The sequence below is a fragment of the Drosophila hydei genome, unplaced genomic scaffold (genome assembly GCF_003285905.1).
Source record: "Drosophila hydei strain 15085-1641.00,03,60 unplaced genomic scaffold, DhydRS2 tig00000253-arrow-arrow-pilon, whole genome shotgun sequence".
NCBI classification, from domain to species: domain Eukaryota; kingdom Metazoa; phylum Arthropoda; class Insecta; order Diptera; family Drosophilidae; genus Drosophila; species Drosophila hydei.
The window spans coordinates 277,457-287,796 of NW_022045698.1; the positions used below are offsets into that span (position 1 = coordinate 277,457).

Here is a 10,340-nt window from a genome sequence, read left to right on the forward strand (position 1 = left end):
ATTTCAGTTTTTTAGCTGTTAGTTTTTGCTCGTTTTGACTTTTCGATTTTATCAATTGCATACTTTTAGGATGTCGATAATAATCGATATGAAACTCAAACTAAGACTTTTTAAACAGAATGATTTTTAATATTTTTGCACATTATACATTTATCTTAAGATTTCCATACATTATGCCTTTTTCTACGATATTTTATCCAGTATGATAAATAGTCTAAGGTTCAAAAGAGAAAACCACACTTAAGGCATAATCATGGCTTGAATTTAAAGCAGCCCAGTGGAATGCCAGCAAATAAAGAAAACAACAATAAGAAGTATGAAACACAGAAATGAAGCATTTATACCTGTTTTTCGGGTTCTGGAGAGAACAGGAAATCATACATCTATATATATTAAAATATATTAAAAACTATCGTATGCTGTATGAATTATATCTTTAGCATCTTTAAAATAATAAATAAATTACCAACAATATATGAAACAAATTATGCAAATTAAATTTTTTTTTTACAAGAAACCTAATTTAAATTATTTTTACCTTTAACTTATATAATTAATTAATTTATTTATTAAATATTTAAATTACCTCTAATATTTATTTAAAATAATATTTTTAAATTATAAATTATAATTAACATCTTTATTCACCTAAGTCAACACACTGTGCGTGTGGCCCTTGACTAACTGTTACTTCCAATAACACGGCCATCGCTTGCTCATCACACTTACCGCCCGGTTGCACATCTCTAGCTTTTGCCATTATGGTCACACTGCCTCGCAAATCAAGTGTCGTTTGGATCGAAGCGCGCACGTAAAAAACCAACAAAGAAGCAATAACAAAGACAGCAGAAAAAACAGCTCGCAAGTCTGTCAACGATCGTCAAGGCGTTAAGTCGACGTCGCGCTGCGCCGTGTTGTTTATATGTTAGTGACATTTATGTTGTTTGTATTACTTTTGACTTTTTTTATATATTCTTTACGTGTGTGCCTGCTGCGACTCTCTTCAAGTAAATAAACAAAACGAAACGGAACGAGCGACGCATAATTGAGCGCGCGCTCCCCACCCCCTCGCTCGATCTCTCTGTCTCTCTCTCTCACACTTACACTCTTTCTCGCGCTGCGGCAGAGGAGCCAGCGATTTGTGACGGTGGCCTACAGTTAAAGCAAATGAAAAAGAAGAAGACGCAAACCGGCAAACAGCTAGCAAAAGTTTAACAATTTAGCAATTGCAAATCGAATTAAGCCGAAAAAAGAGGTGCAACGCTGCCTGGGTAGAGCGAACCTGGCCTGAAGGTCAACCGCATCTTACAAGTTTTTTTATTAAACTTTTTTTTTGGCTTTTGCGTTTACGGCTGCTGCGTCAGTGCACAAGAATGTGTTAATTTGGTATTTCAACAATCACAACAACAATCAGACGCATAGGCCGCAACAACAACATCCCGTCGTCGGCATCTACATAAACATAAACATTATATTTGCATAAAAGTTAAACAAAACAGAAAAGCAAAGCCAATGCAACTCCATGTCGACTATCCAATACTCTTTTCCAGTGTTGCAAACAGCTCTAAGAGTGCAGAGTGAGTGAATGGGCGTTGGCAATCAAAAGTTTTGCTTAACTTGTGTGTCTAAGAGCCTGTGTAGAGTTGGTATATCACTGCGCATAAGCCCTGTGGCTCTGAAACTGTGAAAGTAGATGCGATACGAGGAATTATTGTAACTCCGAAAATGCAAAGCTTATGCAATTCTTTATCGGTGGCTCTAGAACTGTGAAGTACTGATGTATGAGAGAGCATTGTTACTGTGACTTTAAAACTGGGAAGTGTTGCTGTTCCTTAATGAGCTTTGTGACTCTAATACTGAGCAAACTTTTTGCTAATTTTAATCGCTCACCTGTACGGCTATGAATCTATTCGAACTTCAGAACGTATAAATTTTAACAGCATTTCAGTTATGCCATAAATGCAATTCAGGAACCGTCAAACTATGATTTAAAAATTATGATAAATTTGTTTTATTTTATTTGTTTGATATGAAACTAATAAATCAGATCTATCAAGTGCAGCAGCTTTAAAACTGTGCCTTTCAAAGTGTGCTTGAATCTGTGCCTCTAAAACTGCACTTTAAAAGTAATTCAATTTGGGAATCTTTAAAAGTTGTTTGACTATGGTTTAATAAAGTCAATTCAGTAGCTTCAAAACTGCGTCTGTCAAACTGTTCTAAGATCTAACTCGAACTCGAAGAGATTTAGTTTGGGACTCTAAAACTGTAACATTTAAATGAAGAAAATTAAATTATATAAAACGGCTCTTTGTATTATTGGAAAAGGTAAAAAATAAAAGCCCAAAATTGAATAATCCTAAAACTGTAAATTGAGAGCAATGACTTTCAAACTTAAGATAGGGAAATTACTTGAATTACTTTATGCTATACAATTAAAAAATAAATTGCAGTGTTTCTAAAATCATTAATTGATATATGTGACTGTCAAACTTTTATTAAATACAGATTTAATACATGTGATACGGAGGCTTAAAGCATTGACATTGACACAATAGTGTGAATGACTGCAAAACTGTGACTACAACTTTTGTTCAAACCTAAGCTTTCAATGTTTACAAAGTAATTGAATACATTGTTTACAGTGGTTGTCCAACTGTACCGTGCTCATTTCTATACAAAGCTAACATAATCTCTCTCTGTCTCTCTCTCTCTCTCTCTTCTCTTTACGAACATAGCGCATAAAACGGTAATAAAAGCCAACATACCGTTAGCCAAGCAAGAAAAAAATGTATATATATTTCGTTAAGCTGCAAAAGCAGCGACTGCAGCTGCTGTTGATGCTGCTGCTGGGCCTCATCTGTGGCAGCTGTTTGTCGCGCCTATTGCAGCTGGCGCGTCACGAATTCTACAGCGACAGCAGCGCATCAGCTGATTCCGTTGAGCTTTACACCGGCAGCAGCAGCAGCAGAGAGGCTGCTGCTGCTCTTTACAATTTGCGGCAAGCTTCAAATTATAATCCGACTAAGCGTATACTCTGCATGATTACGGTGCGCCCGCTTAAGCAGAAGCGCCAGGTGCACATTGAGCACACCTGGGGCAAGCGCTGCCACAAGCTGCTCTTCCTCAACTCCAAGCATAAGAATAAGAAACCTTTTTTCAACCTGTCGATGAGGCGCAATCACACCAGCAGCAGCAGCAGCAGCAGCAGCAGCAACAGCAGCAGCTCATGGGGTCGCACGCGCGAATATCTGCATTACGTCTATACGCATTATCACAAGCAATACGACTGGTTCCTCATGGTGACTGACGAAACGTATGTAGCGTGGAGAGTCGGCATATCTATAATGCTAATCTTTTGGCATATTTACCCCTAGCTATGTGATCATGGAGAATCTGGAACACTTGCTGCTTGACTACTTACCCGAGATGCCCGTCTACTTTGATAGCTTTGCATATGAGTTTACGAAAAATGTGAGTGGATTAAGAAATATCTTAGTTAAGCTAAGACATATCATATATCTGTCTATATAGATATACTATGATATATGCATTTACTTCCAGTTGAATCATTGCTTGCCAATCAGATAGCTTCTTATCACGCTTATTAGATCTAGATTAGATTAGATATACAAAATTAGATTTCATAGTTTTGTGCAAGGTGAAAAATCTATTCTAAATATAGAGTAGAGTCTGTTCTTGCTCAGGGTAATGAGCTGAGTCAACTTTAGCCTCTACACCTCTGCCTGTGTATATAGCCATATATGCATATAGCCATCCGGCTGTCTATCGTTATTAACATATTAATCTCACTAGAAGAGCTAGTAAATTGGGATTTTAAACATTTTTCATTTACTTCAACTCATTCTCTTATAATTGTAAGCCAATAATCGGCATAGACTGTGCCTTAATTATTTGCCAGGCATCACTTCAAGATCATTTAAATTAGAGGCTCCAGACTAGAGCATAACTATTTATATAATAATATATAATCAAATAATTTAATCTTATTACAAATCTTAAAAGTATTTTTGTTATACCTTCTATAGACAAGTTTGAAAATATATATTTAATTTATAATTTAAAAATAATATCACACAAGCTTTTCATAAAGGAAATTGCATATTTATGCTTATAGGTTTGTAAATAGTTGTATAAATATATTTATATATTTATGTATATCTTTATAATATCCAGTGCAAGTTGGAAACTTTCTGCTCTTTCTTATTGGAAATATATTGAAAAAATAGTCAATTGATATTTTTATATAAATATATAAAATAGTTATTTATCATAGACAATAATCGGTTAATATTACGTACTTAAGAAATATTCATTTATAATAAACTTTACATATTTAATATATTTTTAAGTCAAGAATTTTTTACTAAACATATTTTACATTAAGTTTATAGACCTAAAATGCAATTTATTTTTTAAAAATCTTAACTTTAACTTAAAATATAGTAATCATATAATTATATATATTATGGTATAGCAACAATAAAAATATTATTTATAATCTTATTAAATTTATGCATGATTAAAAGAGTGCTTAAAGGCCTTAAGTTTCAAATTCATATACAATATTAATTCAAGAATTATTATAATGAATATTTAACAATGATTTTATTTTTATAAAAAAAGATAAAAATATAATTTGTTTTACATAATGCTTGAAATATTTAGCTGAACTTAAAATTTTGCCTATAACAAATTCTAAATAAATATATTATAAATAAATATATATATATTTTTTTTTTTTTTGTCTTATATATAATTATTTTAAATATAATTTTTTATTTAGAATTTGTTATAGGTAAAATTTTAAGTTCAGCTTAATATATATATATAAAGATATTTAATATATAAGTTCTTATGGCAAGCATTTTCAATTACAATTATGCACAGTTAACTCAAATTTTCTTTTCAATATAATTTCTTATAATTCTCAGCAGCATATAAGAACAGGATCTGGCGGCAATTTATTTAGTAAGGAGGCGCTGCATCGTTTTGTGACTCTGGGCCATGATAATAGTACCATTTGCAGCAGTCACAATTATGGCATTAAGCATGTGGAAATTGCACGTTGTTTTCGCAATGTGGGCGTGGCCGTGGGCAACAGTAGCGATGAGCAAGGCCTGCCGCTCTTCGTGAACAAGCTAACGAATGTAGGTCAACTGAAGCACATTAAAATAATAATATTAAATATTTATATAAATTCTTATAAATTTGCAGATTACACTCGGCTGCTGTTCGAAGTCAGCAATAACATTTAACTGTCCTGATATGTTTTGTTTTTATATAATGGAATATATCGTTTATAAATTACGTCCGTTTGGCTTGAGTTGAACGAATGAAAATTTCAAGTAAAGGACTGCAGAAAACTTTGCCAAAGACATAGCCTCATTTAAAACTGTCTTCATTAAGCATACATAAATAGAACATAACATATATTGTAAAACTCTCTAGAAATAGCTAACAGAAAACCTATAAATAAATGTGTACATACAAACTTAAATTTTTGTTAGTTTTCTGTTTTAAATTTACACTCTTCCATATCTAGCTAAATGCCACCAAGACTACAATTGGCCAGCGGCTCGTGACCCAGTATGATGCCATATGGACGCATTTTGTATAGAAAGTATTCATAGATAAACATCTGATAGTAGACCACATAATGTATTGCTATGATATAGGATGAACAGCATTCAATGCCCTAGAACAGTGGTTTTATTACATAAAAATAATACAGTGTATTAACGATTAAAGGACATACCTTCTTCAACGTATAGTACATATAACTAAATATCCAAAACTTATTATCTATAATTCCGGGAACTAGAAATTTGGGCAATCCAAGTGGAAGAAAACGATGTCGCTGAAAATCATCTCGAGAATCGCCAGCAACAACATTCAATTTGTTTAAACACCGTCCCAGTTCGTAGTCCTCTGCGCCAGTTGACTTTCGATTGCAGAGATTGTTATCGATTCCATTTTCGACCAGGCAACGCACCGCTGCTCGGCTAAGCACATACCCAGAACCGCCCGACATATAGATCGGTTCTCTGTTGTCCGACTGGAAACTGCATCCAAAGTAAATGGGCTGGTCGGCGCTTTGGGCATACAGCATATAACGCATATTATCAATGATGGCATAGGTATCGTCATCGATCTTATAGAACCAATCCGCTTCGTGCAAATGGTGTGTGTAGACGTGCCTAAATGCCGCCTTCGTCTTGCCCCACAAATGCTTATAGCCTTCGCTCACATTCAAAGCAACGGTGTAAACATCCTCAAAGTTCTGATTCCTCGGCATTTGGGTGCTGAATACAATTAGCTTGTTGCAGTGACGCGCCCAGGTTTTGCGTATGGTACCCACAACTTGCTCGTATTTGTGTGGATAGGTGAACACCATGCAGAGAATGCGCACATGCTTGTAAAGCTGGTTTCTAACGGTATCATTGACAGCTAGCGCAGGCTGTTGCATTACAGATGCTTCAGGCAGGGCGGGCATGCCATTCACATAGCCATACGGACGTAAATGATAGAGCATGAAGTCCAGCATATAAAGCTGATCGAGATCGACGTAGGGTAAAATAATAGGCATTTCCATGGCACTATCGAAGTCCTGTGGGACAAATAAGGAGGTAAGGCATAAATGAAAACATATTTAACATATACTCACCTTGTTGGAATAGACGAATTGATATATAAATGGCCAGTTCCAAAAGTAAGAGCGCAGTGCAAAGGGCAAAATCTCGGGGGGCACTTGAAATGGATAGAGCTGCTCATTGGGGCCCTGTTCCATGTCTGCAAGGTAGTTTGTTGATCTCAACACCTGCTGCAGTGCACTGCGACTGAATATATAATCTGTGGTATCTTTCAAACTGACATGGGCATACAGATAGGCAGCATGAAAGGCGCTGAAGTAAATCTTTCGATCTGCCTGATAACTAGCCAGCTGGTATCGCAAGTTCTCCATAATCACATAGCTATCCACATGCACATGCAACAGCCAATCCAAGTCGTCATAGTGCTTCCTGGCAATAAGTCGATATGCGTCGATAACACGCGGCGCCTCGCTGATGTGCACTTGGTTGCAGCGGGTTCCCCAAGTTCTTAGGATGTGTTGTGCTTTGACGCGCTCACGGTCGCTGGTGAAGTGCAGCAGGCAGTGTATACGTACCTTATGGTATAGCTTATTGGCAATGCTGCGATTGTCCCACGTCTCGTTTCGGTTGCCCACATTGACTTCTCGAATGCTCTCTTTATAGGGCGTATCAAGATAGTCCTTTATGGCAATGCCGGATGTACTAAATGCAAATAGGTATAACTCCAAGAGAATGAACCAAACAAAGCAACAAATAAGTAATGCCAAGACCGTGTGGCCTAATAAACGCTTTAAACTTTGCATCAGCATTTTAAAATTATTTTATTTGTACAAATGTCAAATCAGTTATGTTATAACGTTGCCAGACTGGTAAAGTAAGTGGAATTTGACTTTATTACTCATTCCCTGGTTTCAAAAGTCAATAGAGCTACCAGATTGTTCAATTGAGTTACACTGTTACTCATTTACTCGTTTAAACATTTTGTTCGCTGGCGCTGCCATATTACTGTACTGATATTTTAAATGAGCTTTAAACAATTTACAAATGTGTTAAGTATAACAGAAAACTAAAGTCTTTCCTTATATTACGCTTTCGGAATTCGTTGATTTTGTTGAGAACTAATCTCGCTTCGATAATTGTCGCTTCGATCTTTTGATCGTGTTTATTGATTGCGGTTCCTTTAAACTTTTCAACGCGCCAATAACGTAATACAAGTAAAAGTGAAATATACATATACTGAAGTGCCCGACAATGAGATTTCCTAAATAATTTTATGATTATTGTAAACATAACTAAGAGTGCAAGCACACACACATAAGCACGCGGTCCGCTGCGGTCGCATGCGTTTGTGCCAAAAATGAATTATTGAATAACTTTTGCTTTACATGCACTTTATTATTGCAATTTTCGGATCATAATTATGATATATTAATGTTTGCATTTTCTGAAGCCCAATTCTCTGCGAAATACTCATAGTCCCTATAATCATCAAAGTGTCCTAGTGAGTCTCTAGCTCTTATAGTCTTTACAAATGAAGTCGTATCGATTGGTATCGATAATAAAAAATAGAGATGGGTAAGTACGAAAGTATATAGATAAAAGTGCATTGATTGAAATTATTATGTTATTTTAAAAGATAAATGAAATGTGCAAAGTTTATAATTTAAGAATTTCAAAATTATATTTAACTTTACAGGTTAACTCCTTTTAAAATTGTATAAGTATCATGAAGTCGACTGCAACATTTTTAATTGTTTTAATTTTAAATATATCTTGTCATTTATTTCTGTTTTTTTTTTTTGTATCAACTTTTACTCTAATTCATAAATTCATAAATTTATGTATTTTTTATCAATATCCTATAAATTTTCAAAATATTTTCATTCATAACAAAATTGAACCTCATATTTACTAGCTAGCCACCAATTGTGTCAATATAGATGTGTTTATCTAACAACTGGGTAAGTGTATTTATTCGTATCGATAATTAATCGCGCATTACATGTTTTAAGTACATAAGAATGTTTAATTTTAAGTATTATATTTCTATTTTCTAGTCATATTCGTTATATACATTTTCGAGGCGCTTTATTTCTCTTCGCAGCTTTTTAATTTTTCTCACCATTCGCAAATTTCCTACCGCTTTCATTTGAGCTAACTTCTCTTGAATCCGGTTCGTTTGAATTCATTGTCACTGCAGGTGTATATAATCTATCATAGTCATCCACAGAGTCCTCATTGCTGTTGGCGGGTTCTTCCTTGGGCGGCGACATCAATTCACCCACTTTTAGTTTGGCGGGCAATTGCTGCGATCGCTCCACACCAAAAGGTTTCAGATGATAGATCAAATAGTCCAGAACATACATGAAGTTGGGAGCGACATAGTGGAAGGATATTGCATTATCCGAACAACAATCCAGGCCCTAAAAGAGATTTGTATATATAAGAAGAAGCCAATTGAATTTCAACGCAAAAACTCACATCGTCTGTTTTGTAATACTGATAGTTCCAATACCAAAAATTTGGATCTTTATTGGGTATTAACATTTGCTCCGGTACAAAAGGAAACATGCGACCACGCCCATTCACATCACGAGAATCGCCAGCTGTCACGTTAAGATTCTCCATGCATTTGCCAATTTCAATATCCTCGTTAATAACGGTGCCCGGCAGACACATCTTGGGATCGGGTATGCCATCGACCACAAACCGTCGCAGCGCCTCCTTGCTGAGCACATAGCCAGCTCCGCCCGACATATAGCCCTGCTTAACAAAGGTCTTGAACTTGAAGCCAAAGTGAACGGGCGTCTCTGGACTATAGGGATATAGCATATATCGTAGATTCTCGATTACTGCATAGGTATCGTCGTCAGCCTTGTAGAACCAGTCGGCGTCGTTGTAATGATGCTTGTAGACATACTTGAAGGCCTCCTTCACCTTGCGCCACAGATTCGGTCGACCTTCTTCCACATCCAACTTGACTGTGGGCAGCTCCTCATCTGCTGCAGAGCTCATGAACAGCAGAATGTTACAGCGTTTGCCCCACGTCCGTTTCACATGTCGGGCTTTCTTCTTATGGTTGCTGGGATTGGTCATCACCCAGCAGAGCACACGCACCTCCCGCTTCAGCTGATCAGATAATGAGGTGTTATCGAATGGATGTTCGTGTTCAATCACCCCTAAATTTGGTATTCCAACATCGTTGGTCAATTGCTGTTTAGGCGACGCAGTGCTGGCTACGATATTTTTCGGATTAATATCTTCCGATATAGTCATATAAGATATAAGCTCAGCGATACAAAATCCAATTAGCAGTCCAATAAGAAGGGTCAATAACGAACGTGTTTTACTTGTATTTCCTGAAATATTGCTCTTTCAATTGTTTTTGAATATTTTACTTGAGGTTTGAGCTTGTTACCTTCATATAAAATGGAATGTCCAGCCATTTTCATGACTATTAACTTATTAACTTTTTATTAAATATTTTTTAAAATTAATTCAACTTTTTTTTTAAATTATGTATATTTAATTTATTTTATTTATATAAACAATTTTGCTTTATTAACTTTTATTTGAGTAGTTTTATTTCATTTTAGAATTTATTCTAGAACACCTTATTTCACTTTACACTTTAATAACAGAAGTGAACCGAAGTATTTCGGGCTATCGACCCAACTAAGCGCTCATAATGAGAGTTATATGAGATATAGTTGTCAATAGATAGCTGCA

At 35.6% G+C, this 10,340-nt stretch overlaps 3 protein-coding genes across 6 annotated transcripts; 1 reads left to right on the forward strand and 2 right to left on the reverse strand.

Moving 5' to 3' along the window:
• The first annotated feature begins 735 nt into the window (after positions 1-735).
• On the forward strand, positions 736-5,530 carry LOC111597211 (glycoprotein-N-acetylgalactosamine 3-beta-galactosyltransferase 1-like). 4 transcript variants are annotated; one of them, XM_023311782.2, is made up of 5 exons: positions 736-924; positions 2,736-3,313; positions 3,375-3,471; positions 4,956-5,168; positions 5,236-5,530. In XM_023311782.2, exons 2-5 carry the CDS (start codon positions 2,787-2,789, stop codon positions 5,347-5,349), a joined length of 951 nt encoding a protein of 316 aa, XP_023167550.2. In that variant the 5' UTR covers positions 736-924; positions 2,736-2,786; the 3' UTR covers positions 5,350-5,530. The 4 variants fall into 4 exon arrangements, with proteins under 4 accessions (XP_023167550.2, XP_023167548.2, XP_023167547.2 ...); XM_023311780.2 differs by having other exon boundaries at positions 736-1,007; positions 4,953-5,168; positions 5,236-5,529; XM_023311779.2 differs by having other exon boundaries at positions 4,953-5,168; positions 5,236-5,529.
• Positions 5,531-5,548: 18 nt separating this feature from the next.
• Positions 5,549-7,477, reverse strand: LOC111597210 (glycoprotein-N-acetylgalactosamine 3-beta-galactosyltransferase 1). The gene is made up of 3 exons (XM_023311778.2): positions 6,686-7,477; positions 5,777-6,628; positions 5,549-5,716 (listed from the first exon to the last, which is right to left on the reverse strand). Exons 1-3 carry the CDS (start codon positions 7,418-7,420, stop codon positions 5,564-5,566), a joined length of 1,740 nt encoding a protein of 579 aa, XP_023167546.2. The 5' UTR covers positions 7,421-7,477; the 3' UTR covers positions 5,549-5,563.
• Positions 7,478-8,574: 1,097 nt separating this feature from the next.
• LOC111597212 (glycoprotein-N-acetylgalactosamine 3-beta-galactosyltransferase 1-like) lies at positions 8,575-10,107 on the reverse strand. The gene is made up of 3 exons (XM_023311783.2): positions 10,030-10,107; positions 9,093-9,970; positions 8,575-9,034 (listed from the first exon to the last, which is right to left on the reverse strand). The coding sequence occupies exons 1-3, from the start codon at positions 10,061-10,063 to the stop codon at positions 8,720-8,722; spliced, it is 1,227 nt and encodes a 408-aa protein (XP_023167551.2). The 5' UTR covers positions 10,064-10,107; the 3' UTR covers positions 8,575-8,719.
• Positions 10,108-10,340: the final 233 nt, after the last annotated feature.

Excerpts from the sequence above, each read along its gene's own strand:
- LOC111597212 (XM_023311783.2), bottom strand. The coding sequence starts at position 10,063 with ATGAAAATGGCTGGACATTCCATTTTATATGAAG. Across the intron at positions 9,971-10,029 it reads ACATTCCATTTTATATGAAG|GAAATACAAGTAAAACACGT; the intron begins GTAACAAGCTCA and ends GCAATATTTCAG. Across the intron at positions 9,035-9,092 it reads AGTATTACAAAACAGACGAT|GGCCTGGATTGTTGTTCGGA; the intron begins GTGAGTTTTTGC and ends AATCTCTTTTAG.
- LOC111597210 (XM_023311778.2), bottom strand. The coding sequence starts at position 7,420 with ATGCTGATGCAAAGTTTAAAGCGTTTATTAGGCCACACGGTCTTGGCA. Across the intron at positions 6,629-6,685 it reads AATTCGTCTATTCCAACAAG|GACTTCGATAGTGCCATGGA; the intron begins GTGAGTATATGT and ends TTTGTCCCACAG. Across the intron at positions 5,717-5,776 it reads TGTACTATACGTTGAAGAAG|GGCATTGAATGCTGTTCATC; the intron begins GTATGTCCTTTA and ends CCACTGTTCTAG.
- LOC111597211 (XM_023311780.2), top strand. The coding sequence starts at position 2,787 with ATGTATATATATTTCGTTAAGCTGCAAAAGCAGCGACTGCAGCTGCTG. Across the intron at positions 3,472-4,952 it reads CATATGAGTTTACGAAAAAT|CAGCATATAAGAACAGGATC; the intron begins GTGAGTGGATTA and ends TATAATTCTCAG. Across the intron at positions 5,169-5,235 it reads TCGTGAACAAGCTAACGAAT|ATTACACTCGGCTGCTGTTC; the intron begins GTAGGTCAACTG and ends ATAAATTTGCAG.